This window comes from Echinops telfairi, unplaced genomic scaffold (genome assembly GCF_000313985.2).
Source record: "Echinops telfairi isolate 266 unplaced genomic scaffold, ASM31398v2 ScPeMD7_25;HRSCAF=90, whole genome shotgun sequence".
NCBI classification, from domain to species: domain Eukaryota; kingdom Metazoa; phylum Chordata; class Mammalia; order Afrosoricida; family Tenrecidae; genus Echinops; species Echinops telfairi.
The window spans coordinates 15,446,362-15,468,002 of NW_022103922.1; the positions used below are offsets into that span (position 1 = coordinate 15,446,362).

The 21,641-nt window shown below is 40.8% G+C and overlaps 1 protein-coding gene across 2 annotated transcripts in view; it reads right to left on the reverse strand.

The window, feature by feature from the left end:
• The window catches only part of ZDHHC21 (zinc finger DHHC-type palmitoyltransferase 21), a 46,665-nt gene that overhangs the window by 11,926 nt on the left and 13,098 nt on the right, over positions 1-21,641 (reverse strand). For both annotated transcript variants that reach the window (XM_004706537.2, XM_045289234.1), the window contains 3 exons: positions 17,318-17,429; positions 13,028-13,166; positions 85-201 (listed from right to left, as the gene is read on the reverse strand). In XM_004706537.2, coding sequence (XP_004706594.1) covers positions 85-201; positions 13,028-13,166; positions 17,318-17,429 — 368 coding nt within the window. The remainder of the gene's footprint in view (positions 1-84; positions 202-13,027; positions 13,167-17,317; positions 17,430-21,641) is intronic.

Here is a 21,641-nt window from a genome sequence, read left to right on the forward strand (position 1 = left end):
TCTGATTCTAAATGTTCTAGGACTAGTATCTAATTAGGAGATATGTCCATAAATGCAGTACTTCACACTGAAAGACATACTTACTGTGATGATGCCAATCAGTTGTGTATAAAAGAGTCCAGTTATTCCAACCAGCATCGTAATACCCATAAAGGCAGCCAGTCTCATGATGGCCAGTTCGTGTCGAATGACAAAGAGGTCCTACAAAGAAAATGACACATTTCTACATCTGAAAAGCAATTCAAAAGGTAGTTAAGATTTCAGTACTAATCAAGAATTCAGTTAAAATTTCCCATTATCTTAAAAGAACTACGGTCCCCTTCTTTTTGCATTGTTCAAATATCAATATGTAAATAAGTGAAAATGCCAAAAATAACTTTTCATTCGTGAACTAAAAGATACAGAATTTTACTACTCTACTGTGTCAAAAGGAACCCTACTGGTGCAGTAGTTAAAACAGTCACTGTTAATCCAAAGGTTGGTGGTTCGAACCCACCAGATACTCCACAGAAAAACATAGCAGTCTGCTCCAACAAAGATGTACAGACTTGGAAACCTTACAGGGCCATTCTTTTTCTGTCCCATAGGAGCACTGAGTCAGAGCTGCCTCATTTGTAACAGATATTTAAAAAAAAAAAAAAAAAAAAGCTCTCGATCCTAGCCATGTTCATTTGCTTTTTAACCTATTAGCAGCAGAACAAAAACCAAAATAGCCAGGATGGTGTGCAAACTTTAATTCACATTAGGAAATTTTATTATTACACTGTTAAAAAGTGTTACTGCAAAAACATAAATCATATTAATAAAGCTGATACCTTGAGATCAGGTAACAGTCAGAATGAGAGGATAACATATATAGTAGGACCCTATAGACAGCTCTCTTCAAGTCCACATCATTCATTCACTCATCCACCTACCCTTTCTACCCAACCACCACTGCCAAAATCTGTACTATTTAACAAAATGTTAAGGACTGGCTCTTTAGTCTCAAGACATACAGTGTATTGAGAACAAGGGCCTAGTTTTCCAAAATTCACAACCATGTGCCATATGCTATAATAACCATGTAGGCAGTGAGTCCAGCAGAGACATAGAAAAAGGACCAGACAGGAGGAGGCCGATGGTAATACTGAGTGAGGGAGGCCAAGCTTCTGGCTCAGGGCACTGAGTGGGAGTGTAGAAAGTGGAGTGCAGATGGAAACATGGGGTGCATTTCCTAAAGCCTCCCTGTCACCAGCCCAACAGCCCAGAGTGAGAGCGAAATGAACATGGACGCCTGTTGCTTCTGGGCGCAAGAAGAGAGAGCCACCCGAGGTAACAACTACAGCAAAACTACACTCACTGGCCTCTAGTCAATCCTGGCCATAGCACAGGGGAAACACTGCCCCACAAGTTTCTGACACTGCACCTCTTTATAGGAACAGAAAGTTTCATCTTTCCCTTGCAGAGTGCACAACAGAACAAAGCTCTCTCCCATAGCAACTGTGTCCGTTAGAGGCCAGGCTGTTTTCATGGCAAAGGACCACGCTTACTGTTATGGATGTGTTTTTCCGTCCTTTAACATGTGTAAAACAAGGCAGCCACTTTTATCAAGTTATCTTTCACGAATTAATTTTTGAGTGCTGGGATCCCATTTTCCCCCAAGCCCTGTGGTTCTGAAAGCAGGACTTTGCATTAGTGGGGTGACTTGATAACTGCTTATAGCATGTAATAGCAGAGCTTACTGTACCAACAATGATATATAGGACCAAATAATAAAAAGCACCCACCATTCTCACAGTGGAAAAACTGTTTCTAGCCAACTAGAATGTGTAATTGTGAGGCACAGAACTGAAATGAAGAGATTTACTTATAACATTGAGTACAGACGCTATTTTCATCTCCGACGCTTTAAACTGCTCTCACCTTTTCAAATACCAGTCTAGACATGGGTGTTTAATGTCATGGGCCTGCAGCCATGGCCTTGGGTCATTAGCATCAGCTTCCAGTGTACAGCTTCTCTTCCATCTTTGAAGTCTACAGACATACCCAGTACTTTTGAGCCAAAACATTGGCTTGGGAAAATTTATCCCAAACCACAGGACCCATCTTTTATTTAAAATTTTTACTACATAATTACAAACTAGTTCTTTACTGTTTTCATTTCTTCTGTTTGTTGTTTAGGGTCAGGAGTGTGCTTCGATGTGGGTGAATGCATCACACACGTTTGGTTTGGTGAAGGGGAAGTTACACCACCTTCTCAAGAGCAGCAGCCTAGGCCAGGGCCCCGAAGCCCGGCGCGCTCCCACCGCTCACAGCCTCTCCCCGAAAGGTGCAATTCCACTCATCTTCCCTTGGGGCTCAAATACACAGCGCCAACACTGCCGCCCCCCACCCCCCCACCCCCCGGAACTTACTCTTCACTCTCCACGTGCAACCTTTTGATACACGTAGATTCTTCATTTTAACACAATCTGATTTATGAGTCTTCTCCCTTGTGTTTTTTATATTCTATTTAAGAAATATTTCCTGACTCTCAGGTAATTAATGATCTTCTCATCTTATTATCTTCAAAAGCCTTCAGTGTTTTTACCTTTCATATTTAAGTCACAAATCTACTCAGAATTTATTATTTTGTACCCAGTGAGAAATACCAAAAAAAGCAAACAAGCAATAACAAGTCTCTCCCATCAAAGCCATTCTGATTCACAGCGATACCACAGAACAATGTAAAACTGTCCCTGTGGGTTTCCAAGACTATAACTCTTTGTTGGAGTAAAAACTTCGTCTTTCTCCCACAGAGTGGCTGGTGGTTTCAAACTGCTGACCTTGTGGTTAACAGCCCAATGCTAACCACTGTGCTACCAGGACTCTTGAAGCTGCTTTTCCCGTTATCAAAGGGATATCCAATTGTTCGAGACGACTTACCGTTCAACTACAGTGCTATACAATGTTTGGTAAGAGGAAAAGGAGGCAACAAAATTGCTGCCAAGATTTAACCATTCCCACTCCAAATGATGAAGACAGTCTTACAGACTTTAAAAGGCCTTATCTTCTACACTCAGTGCTATAGTACGTCGTGTTACAAAGTCTGTGTTCCAGCAGCACTAGGACAGAGAGCTAACAGACGGACCCTCAGAGGACAACTTCCTTAACCTGCTTTTCTCTATAAACTAAGCTACATGGCTGATGCCATTCGTTTCAAGTAAACCCTCTTAAAGGTCGCCAATGGAAGAAACCACTGTAAGTATTTCAAAAGACAAGAACAATAAAAACCCAAATTATTTTCCTGCTGGTTCTGAAAAAAGAACTTTCACTGTCCGCTGATCTCTTAGTCTTAATCTGACTAGTCTTGACTTCTCTTGACTCCCCTTGCCCCAAATCCTGACAGCCAAAAACCTCTTTCAGCCATTTTATCTATTCTTCAGTGGCCATAGTAAATAAACGTCCCTGTAGTCACTGGTAAAACAAAAGTTACTCATGACTGAGCAAGGTGATTTGGATTATAAAATTCTTGCTTTAATAAAAATTCCTTAAGCCGTGCAAAAAAAAAAGTTACTCAATAAGGCCTAAAATATCTTTTTAGAACAGCAGCAGTAATTACCAGCAATACTCAGGGTACTTTAAGACTAATTATGTTAAGAGAGTAAAATGGTCGGTACAAATTAGAGATTTGCTAGTAATATTCAACGTACAACCAGTCTTCTGGCTGTTTCTATTGTGTCGGCCAAAGGGATGGGCACGCAATTCTGGGGCTCAGTGATAGCTGACATCAAATCCCTAGCAACGTGATTAGATACCAGCCAATTGGAATAATAATGTATCTTCCTATCGAAAGAGTTGGCTGGACTGCTGAACATTATTTATTTCCCCTCTTCTGAATATTGGCAGCCTGGCCCTGTATTGAAATTCTCTCCCCTCCTTTCCTCCTGCTGCCGCCCCCCCCCCTCCCCCCCAAGGGGGCTGAAAGCAGTCAGCGGGTTAGTTTTTATCTTTTATCTAGAAACAAGTAGACAAGAAATAGTAAGTCAGGAACGACCGGACTCTACTTCATCTGAAAACACCTTAGAAGCTGTAGCTTTAGACTGACGAGGTCTGCCACTGATGGCGAGTCAGGCTGTGATTAACCACAAACTAGCATACAAAACACAAGCCTGCTGTTCTCACAGTGCAGCAGAGTAGGTGGGTGTTGTTTACAATAGCTGGCTGCGAGCAGACACTGCGCCTTTAAAAGTAGTTCACTTCCCACCCTGAGTTTTGCCACAATGCTTCTAGGAGATATACTAGGGCAGAGTGTGGCCTCCACAAAAGCAGCCTGGATTCCCCAACCTGGAGGGGCACAGAGCTCTCTCTGTGGCACTCGGAGGAGGGGCAAGACTTGTTACAAGGTTTGTGGTCCATCTGCCCCTAGACGAACAGTAACATATTGACTCAGAGTTGGACATTCAGAATACAGTATTTCTAAACCTGGTTAAGAATGGTCGGAGCCGAGTTAATGATGCTTTGTTACTTTTTAAAATCAGTTATTATTTTTAGGAAAAGACACAATATACAATAAAATTGCTTCAACAAATAGCCTCAAGAAAAGTACAAAAGAGCTGGAAAAACAACTTGGTCACACAGAAAAAATATATCTTAGGGATGAAAATCAGACTTTGGCCAAGTGCTTGTGCTGTGGTTGAACAAGTCCTTGAACCACTGAGGATCTCAGTTACTTATCTACACTAGTCATCATCTTAAGGATAGTTTACAAGATTAGATAATTTCTGCTAATCAAGTGCTTGCATATCCAAAAATATAACCGAAATATCATAAAATATATTATTAGTAAAATAGTCACAGATCAATATCTAGTAAGTTTAAGGACTCGTACTCTTAAATATAGTGATACATCTCATATGTCATTAAAAAAAATACAAAATTTGCTGTCATTGAGTTAATTTGGGCTCAGAGAGACTCTACATAGGGTTTCCCAAGACTGTAAATATTTACAGGAACAGACAGCCTCATCTTTCATCTGTCTCCCATGAAGCGGCTAGTGGTTTTGAACCATCAACCTTGATCTACAGTACCAATGCAGCTCCTTCAAGAGCTCTAGTTTTCTAATGCTGGTTTTGGCAATAACAACAAAAAAACCAGCTTCAATACAATGAAATATAATAATATGCCAATAGACAGGTTTTTGCTTATAATCATTTAAAGAATTATGTGTGAAAAATAAATATAGGCCTTGATCAAGTCAAAATTCATTCTTCAATATCCGCCTGGTTCTATTCATTAAAAAAAATACCCAAATCATTTCTCATTCTACATAGTTTGAAATTTTTACAACAATTTCCAATCCAATCACTACTTACAGCAAAACATTAATCTTAAGTATAATTTAGCATTATACTTGCAGAATAAATGCAAGTGATGTTCAAACTAATTTAATGTCTAGCAGTTTCAGTACTTCTCCAAACATCTCAGTGCCTAACTAAAAATATGCATCCACATTCATGTAAAAGGAAAGCTACTAGTTACGTTTCTACTAGTTTTCTAGATGGGCATTTTCCTTCTTACTATTCTTGAGAAATTAGGATGTTTTTAAAATTAACTAACTTCAAAGATGGCATTACTATTCAATTTTAGTTTGGGAACCTCCTTTAGTGTAAATCCAATTATACAAGTACAAATCAACATTGTACAACTTAAAAAGTGAATCTTAAATTTGGGGATTGCTCCACAATGAACTATAAATTGCTTACTTCTTATATACCTTTTATTGCTTCCCTCCCTTAGTAGGAATATACTATGTCTTCAAAACTTCTTGGGTAAAAACATGTAACAGATCTTTGAAAGCCCAGGAGGTAAAATAGTTTACAAGTAAAGAAATCTGAAAACAATGATTTGCTTCTAAGAAAAGAATTTCACTCCAAAGAGCTCCTCAGAAAAGAGAAGGTAAGAGGAGAGAAAATTGAAATAAAAGCAGGCGCCTCAAACTTCATGCCGGAGCGTGGAGTAGCCTGAGGAGCCCTGGTGGTGCAGTGGTTAAGTGTCAGCTGCTAACTGGGGGGTCTGTGGTGGGAACTCACCAGCCATTCCCCGGGAGAAAAGACCTGGTGGTCTGCGTCCAGAAAGGCTGGAGCCTAAGAAACCTGATGGGCAATTCTACTCTGTCTTGTAGGGTTATTATGAATCACACAACATTAACAGCAGGCTTGCTCAACTCCTTCCTATGCACTTAGGGGTAATGTATGCATGTAATCACAACGGGCCGTTTTCTACTGAATACAGGCTTTGTTGTTGCAACAAAGGTCAAAGCTTTGCGTCAAATACCTCTTTTGAGTATTTTTCACATAAAACCAACCAAACAAACAAACAAAACAACATCCTCCTTCCAAAAACAAACCAAAAAAAGCACTGTTAACACTTTGTTTTTGAAAATACAGACCAATCGTCTGATGGTGGGATTTACAGCAGGGCTAGAGGAATGCTAAGGAACGCTGGTGTTGTAGTGGGTTATGAGTTGGCCTCTTCATCAGAGGTCGGCAGTACAAGCCCACAAGAAGGATGAGGCGTCTGTTCCTGTGAAGATGTACAGGTTGGAAACCCACAAGTACTGACTCCACAGCAGGGAGTCTGGTTTGGTTTTTCTAGCTTGAGAGAAGATCCTATGCTGCCATCTATCTACCTGAAAGGATATCAAGAAGAGGATCATTTTGTAGACTTAAGGCCTCACTGCTGTCTGGCTCAGAGACTGCAGGGCCAAAGGCTGTGGCAAATGTTACCTGCATTCCACTCTCCAGGGAAAGATGCATAGTCCTCAGTACTACAATCTCTAGAGCAGGGGCTCTCAACCTTCCTCATGCCAGGACCCTTTCATACAGGTCCTCATGTGGCGGCGGGCCCCCAACCACAACATTATTGTCGTTGCTCCTTCATCACTGTCATTTTGCTATTGTTATGAATAGGGTCGCCCGACCCCCAAAGGGGTCACGGCCCACAAGTTGAGAACCACTGCTATAGAGACAATTCAAGGACCTGTGAGCATCTAGACCCCATATCTCAAATCACGGACTCAATGACAAGTGAATTGCTATCTGGCTGAAGAGAATTTAGTTTTTAGTTTGTTTCAGAGAAAAATAAAAAGAACATAGGTAAGACTTGTTAAAAAAATACTGATGGAATGAGAACATTTAAAATACATTTTATTGTACTCTTTCCAAAATGCTAAAGCCTTTTAAAAACTTACAGACATCAAGCTGATTCTGATTCATAGGGACTCTATGGGGCAGAGCAGAAATGCCTCTGTAGGTTCCCAAAACTGTAACTCTTTAAGGAACATGAAAATCTCATCTTTCTCCTGCAAAGCAGCTGGTGGTTTCAAACTGCTGACCTTGTGTTAGCAGCCCAATGCATAACTACTCTGCCACCAGGGTTCATACTAGTGGTGGTAACTTTTGGTAATGCTGTTCATTTTTTCCTAACTTTAGAAAAACAACAGCAGCAGCAAATGCTATCTTGCAAAGAACTGCTGAAGAAGGAGGAGGACTCTCTTAGCCTTCAAAGTATGATACTTCATGGCAGATCTGACAGTAAAACCAATTATTCCAAAAACGTGTCAAGCCTTCTGGTGTTCCCTTATCCAGTAATGACTTTTTCTTCTGCATCTGGCTAACCTCTACCTCCTAAAAATGCATTTCAAGTTGTTCCCTATAGCAGAAGGGTTCTCAAACTTTACAACCAGAGGATATTTGCAGCGCCCAACTCTGGGGATGCCATGCTCACTTTGACTGTAACATGAGTGGTACCTCCTGGAACTGTGTGATAGACCGGGTAGAGTAGACTCCCCTCAGGTGACCTTTAAACACAATGTCACTACCATTGGCACCTTTGAAAAAATGCCTTATGTAAGACCAATCCTCCCATCAATATTACTAACTGCCAGACAACAGCCAACCAGCTGATATATAAACTATTTTGAAGACAATTGAAAGTTGCTAGAAAGATGTTAGAGTAGAAAGGTATTAAAGGGAGCCCTATATTCTACCTGTGTTTAAGGTACTCACCGCTTCATAATCAGAGCTATCTGAAGGCCAGGCAGAAGTGGAGGCTCTGAGTTCCCTGACGTCTCGCAGAGCTGCGGGCACAAGTTGCAAGGCAAAACCCATAGTTCCCACGGACACCGCATGAAAAGGGGTGCCCCAAAGAGTAAAGGTACATTGAAACCAGGCCTTCACAAAGCTCAAAACCCAACAACCATATGCTCTTACAGGCATTAATGAAGTCAATACGTGCCATCTTCAAATGAACTGCTCTAGAAAGACCAAAGCTCTCACACTATACAACACCTGACTGGATCAAGATGAGCCTTCTTTTACTGCCTGTGCAAAAGACAAAAAAAGCATCCACAACAAAGTCAGTCACCTCTGTGGAAAGAAAACATCAACCAGGTCCTCAACAAGTGCTGAGAAAGTGTGTAGATGCAGTCTACAGGCACGTCAGAAAACACAGGACCAATTGACCTGAACACAGAAAGAGACAGAACAACAGGAGCTCACAAAGCATCAGTACTGATGCCCTGAACACATCAAAAGAGTCTTAATTAAAAATGCTCACGAAAATAGATGACAAAATGGAGAACTGCACCAGTGCTGTGAGCTATAAAAAAAATGGAAATTCTAAGGGTAAAAAAAAAGTAACTGAATTAAAGATCTAATAATTTAAGGGTAGACAGTAGAAAAAAATGAATCCCCAAATCCCCAAAATGGATTATTAAAAAATGTTCAGTCTGCTTCAACCTGGTACTCCAAGATGTGAATGCAATATACCGGTATGAAGCAGGGAACCAGAAGAGAGGTCTGAGGGGCCAGCCCCAATCCCAACTACGTGGACAGCCAGAAGAATTTACTTCAGAGGACAGCACTGAAGCTACAGCTCAGGGAGAGGGATATGTCTGATCAGAGCACACGGGAGCAAATGAAGAGGGAGAAAGAGAAAGTGGAGCACACCTTGGCCCACCAAGCCTGGAGGACGATATCCCCACTGAGAGCAGCCCATGCACAGAGAGAACCATATGGCTGGCCCCACTAGGAGACACGACATCCCTCACTGACCAACAGCCCTACAGGGGACAACACCAAGACACAGTGTGGGAATTGCGCCCGTTATGATCCCACCACACTGAGGTAAAACACTAAGGGCGTGCAACAGAACAGCAAGGGGAGCAGAGCAAAGAAGTCCGATGAAGTACCAAAAATAGACTTTGGGACCAGGGCATGGGACCCCATCAGCCTCAACCAGAAAACACTCCCAAAAGTCAACAAACAGACCTTGAAATATTTACAGGCTTTTCTTTTTTGTCATTGTTTTTTGTTGTTTTCTTTTCTTTTGTTGCTTTGTTTTGCTCTGTCAACATGTTTTTGTGCATATTATCATCTCTGCAGGTCTATTTAGGTAAGATAGGCTGGATAAACAATCTAGAGAAAACAACGGGACCAATGGTTCTGGGGGTACATGGGAGAGCGGGAAGTGGAGGAAAGGAAGTGGTGTTAACAAACCCAGGGACAAGGGAACAAAAAGTGATCCAAAATCGGTGGCAAGGAGGGTGTAAGAGGCCCGGTAGGTCTTGATCAAGGGCAATGTAACCGAGAGGAATTACTGAAACGCATGAAACACAAATGAAAGCTGAGCATAATAGTGGGACAAGAGGAAAGTAAAAGGAAATAGAGGAAAGAACTAGGAGGTAAAGGGCATTTATTTATAGAGGTCTAAATACAGGCAAATACATATGTAAACATAGTTATATATGATGCGGAAATATCTATGTGCATATATTTATAGTTTTAGTATTAAGGTAACAGATGGACATTGGGCCTACACATAAGTACTCCCTCAATGCAAGAACACTTTGTTTTATTAAACCGGCATTCCATGATGCTCACTTTCCGACACGATCCCTGAAGACAAAGCAGGTTCATTAGCAAATGTGGTGAAGAAAGCTGATGGTGTCCAGCTATCAAAAGATATAGCATCTGGGGTCTTAAAGGCTTGAAGGTAAACAATCAGGCATCTAGCTGAGAATCAACAAAGCCCACATGGAAGAAGCACACCAGCCTGTGTGATCACGAGGTGTCGAAGGGATCAGGGATCAGGCAACAAAGAACAAAAAATCATATCATTGTGAATGAGGGGAGTGCGGAGTGGAGACCCAAAGCCCATCTGTGGGCAACTGGACATCCCCTTACAGAAGGGTCGGGGTAGGAGACAAGCCAGTCAGAGTTCAGTGTAGCAAAGATGAAACATACAACTTTCCTCTACTTCTTTAATGCTTCCTCCCCCCCTCCCCCCACTATCATGATCCCAATTCTACCATACAAATCCGGCTAGACCAGAGGATGTACACTTGTACAGCTATAATCTGGAAACACAGGGAATCCAGAACTGATGAACCCGTCAGATCCAGTGGTGAGAGTGACGAAACCGGGACGGTGGAGGGAAGGTGGGGTAGAAAAGGGGAACCGATTACAAGGATCTGCATATAACCCCCTCCCTGGGCAATGGACAACAGAAAAGTGGGTGAAGGGAGACGTTGTATAGTGTAAGACATGACAAAATAATAATTTATAATTTATCCAGGGTTCATGGCGGGGTGAGGAAGGAGGGGAAAAATGAGGAGCTGATACCAAGGGTTCAGGTAGAAAGCAAATGTTTTGAGAATGATGATGGCAACAAATGTACAAATGTGCTTGACACAATGGATGGATGGATGGATTGTGATGAGTTGTACAAGCCCGCAATAAAATGACTTTTTTTAAATGTCCAGTCTGAAGCACAAGGGAAGAAAATTAGGAAAGTCCAGAAAAGGGAAGGTTTTTGCCACCGACAAGAAAAACACAAACAGACCCAAATCAAAGCTCACTTGGACTGTCTGCTAAACGCCCCAGGTCCCTGCGCTGTCCCAAGAAAAGCCACGAAGGGAAAAGACACACCTGAAGCAACAAGGAGCCTGACACCTGACTTCTCAACAGAAATCATGAAAACCACAATAACTGGAATAATATACGGGGGCTTCAAAGGTTCATGGAAAAATTCCATTATATTTTAATTACATTTTCCACAGACGTTTGGAGCCCCCTCAAATCTCTTTAAAATGAAAGAAAAATAACTGCCAACCTTGGAAGACGTATAATCAGAATGTTCCTTGCAAGCAAGAATGGCGAGACTTCGTCTGATGCACTTGACCATGGTTGTCAGGAGAGACCAGTCCCTGGAGAAGGACACCATGCTTGAGAAAGTCGAGGGAGAGAAGGGGAGGAAGACTGGCAGGGAAATGAGGGGCTATGGCGGCTGCAACCACGAGTTCACAAAGAACAACGGAGGATGGTGCAGGAGCAGGCAGTGTGTCATTCCATGGTGAATAGGGTCATTGCATCACCATGAGATGGAACCACCTTGATGACACCAATAATGGCAAGATTATCCTGGGCAAGCAATTAAATCCTTCGAAAAGGAAGGGGAAATAAACTCACCTTCAGGTAAACCAAAACTAGGAGAATTTGTCGCCGCATGTTGGCACTAACAGAAAATAATAATCTTGGAAGGAAAAGCATTAATAAATGGAGAATTTAAAATGAACACTGCCCACATGTAATATGTAATGCAGTCCATGATGCATACAGGCAACAGCAATGTCTTGCTGTCATGTGTTTTCACTGTATGTCTTTATGAAACTAGCGTCCACAATGATGATCGTAAAATAAATAAATCAAAAACTACAATCCACCACCATCAAGCCAGTTTCAATCCACAGCAACCCTAAAAGGCTGAAGAGAATCAGCGCACGGTAAACCTTTACCGAAGCAGACTGCACAGCTTCCTCCCATGCGCTCGCGGTCAGTTCCAACCCCCGACCTGGCAGTTGTAGAGTCCAACCCTTTAACCCGGGCATCTCCAGGGCTCCTTCATGATAACAATCAGGGACAATAAAAATTAAGTTAAAATGTTCTTATCAGGGAAATGATGAAGGTAGTACTTTATACGAAACTTCAAAAATCAAGAAAGAATGTAAGAGATCAATTCATAATTTACACACTGAAATCACAAAACAGGAAAAACAAGAAACAAAAACCAGACAGATCAAAAAGAAAAGATGGTACAAATAACATACAGCAACAGCTAAGTGCTTGGCTGCTCAGTGAAAGGAAAGATCTGAAGACTGACTTCCAGAAAGATCCATCAAGAAAACCCTAGGAGGCAGCTCAACATTGCCATGCTACACGATGGTACCCCACAACTCTCAACCACCACCACCAAGCTTGTTTTTCTTAAACATGGACGATTTATACAGCAAAACTGGTATAAATGGGAAGTCAAAAATGTTTCTTTTCCACTTGGGGTTCTGCCCCCCACCCCACCCCTCCCTTTCCCTCCCTCTCTACCTTGTTCCTGCACATGAACGGTTATGATCACTTGTTCCTCATTCACCCCTTCGTCTGTCTCTACAGACAGACACACACACACACACACACACACACACACACAAGCTGAAATATGTTCAAGAAACACAATTAAGTTCGAATGAAGTGGAAAGATTATTGGTCAAAATAACATACTGTATTAAGTTCTAATCGCTGTCCTGCTGGGCTTATAGCCAGTTGAGTAATCATTTCCAAGATTTACCTTCAGAAATCTCCATTAGGGTGTTTCCTCATTTGTAAAAATGGGGACAGGGGAAATGGTACCCCCCACCCCGCGCCTGCTGCTACGAGCACTAAAGTCAGAGTGCACAGGGTGGGCGCACAGCTGAGGGCTCACTGTCCACCCCACCATCTTGGGGAAGTCTTTCTGACATCAACGGTGGTCTACAATGGGGAGGGCACTGCCTGCCTCAAATGGCACGTACAAGGAGAGCCTTCCAAAGCACCCTACAAGTTTACCCTATTGGGACTATAGTCCTGAAAGGGGAGTTGGGGTGTTGTTTCTATTTTCACCACTTAAAGAAACCACATGTTAAGAACCGTATGCCACAGATGTTCTGACATCAGTGTATACAAACGTTTCTTACCAAGTCTCGCTTTCTTAGTGGAAGGAAGTAGTAATAGTGGCAGAAAGAAAACATCAGCGCGTAGCAAGTAAGCAGCTCTGTGTAGAAACACAACTGCAGAAAAAGCCAATGATTATCTTCACCAACACAATTGTTAATCCTGAAGGGGGAAAATGAAAAGAAAATATTTTAAATGTTAATAAGATGTTAATTTCAGAATCGATAAGCCTATGAAGCTAAAGATGATCACACACAAATGTCACATGTGTTCAATGTCACAGATATGCTGAAGCCCCTCAAACCTAACAGCAAGGGTACACCGATAAGGACGGGTCTGTGTACCTGATCCCCTCTGACCCACGGCCACTTGGTGAGGAGGAAGAGCAGACGGCAGAAGCCTGGCTTTACTGGAAGGCAAACAGAAAGGAGCTCACCAGAGGGTGAGCCGTTCGAAGAGACAGAGGCCAAGAAAATAAGAAGCTCCTTCTCCTGGACACGCTATTCCTGAGAGCATTCTAGCTGAGAGCAACTTAAAAGACCTAATGTGGCATGACCTCACCTATACAGTAACCTAGACTTGCCACTCTCACCTAACTGCTAAGCACTGAATTCTTCCCAGTCTTAGAATCTGTCCTTGATTGGTTGCTAAAAATAACTTATGTATATATCATTTGAAAAGAGTATTTTCATATAATATTTATAAATACTTAAAATAGTGAGTCCTAACAAGGGGCAGATTTTAAATGTTACAATTTATTTTCAAAGCTAATTCAAGCTGGATAGTTTGTTGTTTAAAATGTAATTATTTTATTTCGCTTTATTTTCCAAGTATTTAAAATTTCTAGCCTAGCTAGAACTAAATTACTCTGTACAAATGAATTCATTTCAAAACAGTTGTCACTGTTAGAATAAAAAATGGTATATTATGTAGACTCAGCTCCTAAATTCAGTTGTTGTTTTGAAATGTATTGCTGAAGTATTTTTTTTAATTTATTATTTTTTTAATCAATTTATTGGGGCTCATACAATTCATCACAATACATAGATCAATTGTATAAAACACATCTATACATTTGTTGCCCTCATTATTCCCAAAATTCGCCATCCTCGTTAGTATAGTGGTGAGTATCCCCTCCTGTCACGTGGGAGACCGGGGTCCGATTCCCCGACGGGGAGGCACATGCCTTTGGGGAGGGGGGAAAAAAGGAAAATGAGCTGATTCCGGGAACCCAAGAGGCAAGCTAAAGTATTTTTAAAAATCAAATATAGAACTGAAAGGCTCACAAAGGCATTTCTGGGGGCTAAGAGCTCAGGTTGTGTAAACATGAAAATTCTCATTGTGTGTTGCTGTCTGCAAGGATGGGTTATGCACACACAATTAATATTCTGTCAACAGCAGCTAGTTTAAAATGACTTATCCTTGTCCTGGCCCTGAAGAGTCTGAGAAACACTGCTAGGATCAGAGAGCTGCAAGAAACACTCTGGTGCCCACCCTGTTAGTCAGAGTTCTTTCTGTATCCTTTAAATGACTGAGAGTGATGAGAGACAGAAATATAAGAAATCTCCAGGCAATCAGAACTGACCCAGAATCTCAAGCTGCAGGATAAATAGGGTAAGGCAATTTCTAAAAGCAAAAGGACTTCTCCTTGTTTCCAATTCAGACAGTACATTGCCCTCATCCTCTAAATCTCCCTGCAGTGTCCCTCCTAGCGAATGCAGAGTGCAGGGAAATGCTGTGACTTGTTCAGACTCCGAGTCTGCTCTTTTCCATCCTCTAACTCTCTCTGTTCTCAGCTCCCACCCACCAGTCCTCTGAGAACATGAGCATCACTGCAGGACCAGAGCACCAGAGACAGAGACCTCACCCAGTGGTAGGATTTAGGTTAAACACACTTTGTTTCCTCACTTGCCAGTCTTTATTCCTTAAAAACATATCAACAACATCAGCCTCCACACTAGAAAGCATTTCCTGGTTGAAGATTTTTTTTTTCCCTAAGTCTTCTTAAGGAGAAATGATTGCATTCTTTTAACAAAATGCATCAATTTCCAACTGTCTTGTGAACATTTATTATATTTGTAATCAAAAAGATTACACTGAAAAGTGTATAAAATTGAGTCTCCCAGTGTGATTACCACTTAGCTGAATAGGTTTCACTTGTCTTTTCATCTGTAATGATTGTGAATGCAAATAGGGTTAGAAAATCACTTGAGATTTAATTTATTTAAATTCATGGCACATTTGTTAAAATATCTACTGCTGTATCTTGTTGACAAAATTAGATAATTTTTAGAAGTTTATATAGTAACAAAGTGTTTTTATCTAATATGGTTTACCTCTATGTAAATAATCAATTTAGAAGGCAAACTGAATTTCCACTAAAAACAATTAAGCTCGCTTTCAAAATAAATGACCAAAATAAGAAAACTCTACCTTGGTTAAATCACTAAGCAAAACTTAACTGAACTCTACCATTAAGCCAATGTTAAATAAATGCAGTTATAAATTTGGTTAAATGTAGTTAACTCGGTGTATATGCAAGTCTGTATGTGTAAATAAAGTCATGTATAGAAATATACTTATAAAGTGCTATACTACATAAACTTAAATATTTATATGGAGAATCAATGCTTGGAAAACAGAATTAGATACAATGTCTTATTCACAGATTTCTGTGACAACTTTGAAATGAGAAACAATAAAAATTCTCACAGCACTTGTTATAAAAATTCTATTTCTCAACTGAAGATTGTGCTTAAATACTATAGGGAGTACAGGAGAATCAGTTGTACAGTTACATACATCCAAGAGGCATGCAGGGTGAATACCTACAAGGGGTAACCCCAAACCCAGAATTGTGCTAGGCGGAGCAGAGCTTTCGTTGCACGCATTTCTCTAGCTAGGTGAGCATCAAGCAACTCACTTGTTAGCACACCCAGTGGTGTCACCTGGGAAGGTTCTCGCTCGTCACAGTGAATTTTTTCATAAAAGCAGTTTCACTCAAATCTCCTTTTTCGTGACGGCCAATTTAAGAGAACAGAGTGCAGCCATGAAATTCTGTTTCCTGCTCTGGAAAAATGCCGCAGAAACTTGGGATGTTGAGCACAAGAAAAACTCAAGTGTACGAGTGGTTTTCACGTTTCAAAAATAGTGAAATGTCGATTGATGACAAACATCATTATGAACATCTGTCGGTTGACCCATAGTGCATTTGGATTTTGTTCCACCAGGTCAGAATGTTAATCAAGCTTTCTATTTAAAGGTTCTGAAAAGATAGCATTACAGTGTGCAATAAAACGGCTTGATTTGTGGCAGACGGGGGACTGGTTTTGCCACCACAATGTACCTGCTCACTCAGCCATCTCAATGCGCCAATTTTTGGCAAAACACAACCTGACTCTCATGCCCTACCTACCTTATTCATCTGACCTTACTCTGTGTGACTTCTTTTTGTTTCCCCCAATGAAGAGGGATATAAACAGACAGTGATTTGATGACACAGAAGAGGTGAAAAGAGGTGTCAACCATCCAAACAGATGAGTTTGAAAAATGTTTCCAAGAATGGAATCACAGATTTGACAAATGTAGTAATGTAAAGGAGAGTACTTTGAAAGTGATAAGGTTGTTTTGCACAAAAATGTAAATACAATGGGGGCGGGGGGTGGGTATAAAGAAGAGCTGATACCAAGGACTCAAACAGAATGTAAACGTTTAGAAAATAATGATGGCAACCTAAGTACAAACATGCTTGAGACAACTGCTGTGTGGGTTGTTCTAAGAGCTGTAAGAGCCCCAATAAAATGATCTTTAAAAGTTTTTTTAATAGATAGCTTTGAAAAAAAGTTTCTGGTTTTTTTGGAGGAGCTGACCCCTCGTATAGCCAGTGCTTAATTCTAAAAGGGGCTTAATTTGGGAGGAAGGCGTTCTTAGGGTATCTGAAATTGCCAAATTAAATGAAAAGGGGAGCGGTGAACAACTGGGGAGATATGGCTTTCTAGAATTAGAAATAATAGCAGGTGCTATGCATTTTGTTTTCTATGTGCTAGATAGTAGTGTATTAACTGCTTTAAATACACTGCCTCGCTTCATGTGACCACTTTAGTTGTTCTGTGATATTTATGTTCAGGGTAGGTCAGGGTGTTTTTAGAAAAGATGGGGTTTCTGGGTAACAAAACGACTTTGGGAGAATTGACTGGCTGTAGACATGTGCAAAGGCATCCCGTACTAAACGATATTTTTTAAAAGCCTGCACAAGACCCTGTTTCTTTTCTCACTTCTCTTGCTGAGTGTTGCCAACATTGAAACCCTCTTACCACGGGCAGTGATGGTCCATTCTCCTCACACAGTGTCCGCAGCGGCTGCAGTGATGGGAACGCTTTGGTCTCATCAAGTTGCACTTGTTACATAATTCCCACAACTCCCTTTCTATAGAAAGAAACGAAAGTCCACTTAATGAAAGAAAAGGGCAAGTGCCAAAACAAAACTATAAGACATATTTTACAAAATTTTATAGGGAGTCTTCAAAATATATCTGAGAGGGTTCTTCCACATCTCCAATGTAAATGTGGTTGTTGTCAATATTGCTGCTCCACTTATGTGTGTCTTAGTTTGTAAATTTCTCATTTTAAAACTGTAACATAAGATTCTATTGTTATAGTCAAAGGGACAGAAAAAAAATGTGTTCCAGTTTTAGACACATCCTCCCGTGTAAAATATAAGTAGCGTCCAATGATAGAACCCCAAAACACAATTTTTTTCATTAAAATAGAATCTGATTCAAATGAATTAATTTCTAGGAAAAACTTAAACAAACACACTAGAGAAGAAATAGTGCTAAGTCCTAGGAGCAGATTAATAAATGTACGTCAACCCTATAACCTCACTGGGGAAAGCACATGCTACCGCTCTCCTCTTTTTCCAAACCATTTCATTTTTTGATACTAGTGGAATAATTTAAGAATGTACACCAGGAATGGAGAAGACAACAAATGAGCCTGGGAAGTATTAAAGTAATTTTCGTAGTGAAGATAGGGAAAAAATTACTACTTAATGAAAATAAAGGGGTTCTTTACAACATTGCCCTACAAGTCAAATTTTCCTCCAACCTGCAGTCCTGGTGACATAGTGGTTAACGTGTTGGGCTGCTGACTGCAAGGTCAGCAGTTCAAAACCACCAGCCACTCCTCTCCTTGGGAGAAAGACCAGGCTTTCTACTCTCTTACAAAGTTAGTCTTGAAAAGTCACAGGGGCCATTCTACTTTGTCCTATAAGCTAGCTACTGTGGACCGCCACTGACTCGATGGCAATGAGTTTGGTTTGTTCGGGGTTTTAGGGTAGTGAAAAGGGCACACAATATTCCATGCTAAACACACTACATTTTCACAACAGTACTTGCTTTCATTATAAATTACTCTGATCAGACTCCCAAAAACTATATGGGAGAGTCATCTACCAAGCAGGACAATTGCTTTATCATGTGGAACACACCTTTTTAAAATTCACTGATATGAAATAGTACTGGGACAACACTTTTAAAGCCTCCCACCACTTCCATCTAAACTACCACTTCTTTATAAGAAGGGCAGACTGAAAGTCAGCTCTCAGCCTACCCAGATGGAATAGCGCTGTATGCAGGGCGATCCTAGCACACGGGAGACAGACACTCATTGAAAGCTTGCTCAAGTCTGACAAGTATAAAACTGAGAAACGAAGCTTTCTAAATTAAGCACAAGGTAGCCTTCACTTTTCTACAGATATTTCTTATTTGAAATCCTTTATTTTTTTAGGTTAGTGGACACAAGTAACATGAACATACTGACATTTTAGATGGGGAAGCACTGGAAAAATAGTCTGCTCTAGATGTCTACAGTTCCCTGGTGGCTCAATGGCTAAACATTCAACGGCGAACCAAATGTCTGGGAGCCAAGCATGCCAGCACTCCATGGAAGGAAGGTGGGGCCACAGTCTGCTGCCATAACTATTATGGTCTTGGAAACCCTCTGGGGCAGTTTTGGATCTACAGTTTAAGTATAACCTGTGAATAAGAGTTTTTGTAAATTTTAACCAGTGAAAAATGTTTCTTTAGATACTAATTTGTGTCATATAAGAATCACAAAAACTAATTTCAGTGTCCCAAAATAAAGTTTTATTTGAACACGGCGATACTAACTCACTTGCGTATCACTGATGACTGCTTTTGAGCTAGCCTGGCAGAGCTGTGTGGTTGCAACAGAGACTGGATGGCCCAAATGACCATCTGGCCCTTCACAGAGAGGAAGAAGTTTGCCAAGCTCTGGTCGAGACACTAAATGTGTTTTAACAAAGAGCCAGACCCCATTCCTGTGGCAAATCTAGTCTCCCAGGGGAACTCACTTTTGCGCAAATACATCCCCCAATGTGTTCGGGCCACAAAAAAGAAGTCATTATTACAAAAATCTAGAAAGTCAATTAAAGTATCATCTCTATGTATCTTTATATTTTAAGGCCTCCAAGATATAACAGTTTCTCTTTTATGACAATAAAAAAACTAGCAATTTTAATCTACTCTACATGCCTACGAACAATTCCTTCAGTCTCCTTCCTCCTTTTCTCTCAGGAGGGTCAGAGGAGAGAAATGAATTGATTATTCACGGTAGCCACAGAAACTTAACTCTTTATATAACTACTTTTTTTTAAGGCAAAGAAAAATCAGAACAATAAAAAAGAAAACTTCAAACCAAAGAACAGAGATATTTAATATGACAAAACAGCATCATATTGTTTACCCCCACTCACTGCCGTCGAGTCGATCCCGCCTCTGGAGATCCTGTAAGACGGGGTAGAACTGCCCCTGTGGGGTTCCGGGACTGAAAGTCCTCATGGAAGTAACCTAGATCCTTATAAACGTCTGAAATGCCTCATGAATGACGATACTTCACTGTGTTTCACTTATTCTTCTGAAAGGCAGGTGTCACCGTCCACTGAGTCTGTTAGAAGACTCTGATAAGAGGGGTCTGACCTCTTTTAATTTGGGGTTTTAAGTCACAAAATAACGTTTTGGGGGAAAATGATAACCTGAAACTACCCAAGTAGTACAGTTTGGGCTGTAATAGAGGTCCCTGAGAGAATCAGCTGTCTGTGTAAGAAATCGTTGTCATCGATTGTTTAATTGTATAATCTCACTCGATGGGATTGAACAACAGAATTGATTGTGAATGGATATATTGGATTGTGTAAGGTGAGTCAATAAAACCATTGTATTAGAGAGAGAGAGAGAGAGAGGATGGACAGTATTAAGCACAGCATCTCAGCAGAGGGACCAGCAGAGGCAAAGCTACAGAAGTCTGGGAGTTGCTGAAGACAGTGTCCCCATCTCTTACTGCTTCACATAAGTATGGAAGCAGAAGGCAAGCAGTGTTAAAGCATAGAGAGCAATTATAGAGTATTTTCTGTTGAAATTAATAATAAATGTTTTGAGCTTGAAAAAAATTACCATCTTGAAAAAGTAGCTAAGAGGGAACAAAAAAGGCAAAAAATATGACTGACTACTTGACCTCATCAGTAACCTGTGCACTCTATGCATACTTAGAGCTTGGGGTAAAACTGTGCGGGAGAACATCAGGCAAACTCAAAACACACTGTCTTTAAAATAACCTAAGTGCAAGCAAGGCAGTTGTTCTATAATGTGTGAAAGGTGGCTCTAGCGGTGTCAGAACAGGAAAATGTTCTTAGATTGGTGGTATGGTTGATGGCGACACAATTCTGTGACTATACTAACACCACTGAATTGTACACTTCAATGAGCAAATCATTTATATTAAAGAATTACACTTAAGAAATCTGTTTCCTTAAAAAAGACCCTGAATATAATCATTGCATAAGAGATCAAACTGGGAAAGGCAGTATTTCTAAAGTATCATTTTATGTTTATTTCACACATATATATGTAGCTACATGCATAATTTGAGGAATATAAATAAATGTATAACTATTTCACTTGACTATTTCATCTATCCGCCCAAAAGTTTATAAAATCATGATCTGGGAATCTTATCAGTAAGAAAATAGAAATATCTCTTATACTCAAATTGCCTCATTTGCAGGCTTAAAAATAATTCTCAATACACAAAAATTATTCTTTCTTTTAAAAAACCCAGGAAGTGTGAAAATTAGGTTTTGTGTCAACTTTGTGCTGCGTGCGTGCGTGCGTGCGTGTGTGTGAACTTATTGTCAGTGGTTTGGCAGTTCCTCCCTAGTAACCCCCCACAATGTGACCTAACCCAGTGCAGTGAACTCCACAGTGGATCTGCTGTGAGCAGCCCAAGAGTGCTAAGATCAGAGAGGAACTCAGTCCACAACTCTGAAGCCACTAAAGGGAGTTTCCATGGGAGAACGACCTACTTCCTACACAAGTAGACACTGTGGAAAAGCTTGCTTGCTTTTTGTTGGATCTAGATACAGCACCTGCCTCATCAACCTCTGGTTCCTTGGACTGTGAGCCTGTCATATTGCTTCCAATCACAGGAGCCATCAGTGTGGCCTGCCGTTTGGCCTGCAGACTTTAGATTCGTTGGACTTTCCATTCACAAGTCTGAGCTGCTACCTTGGATTCATCCACCTCTGCAGCCATCAGCCTGTGGTGCTCCTGCTAATCTTGGG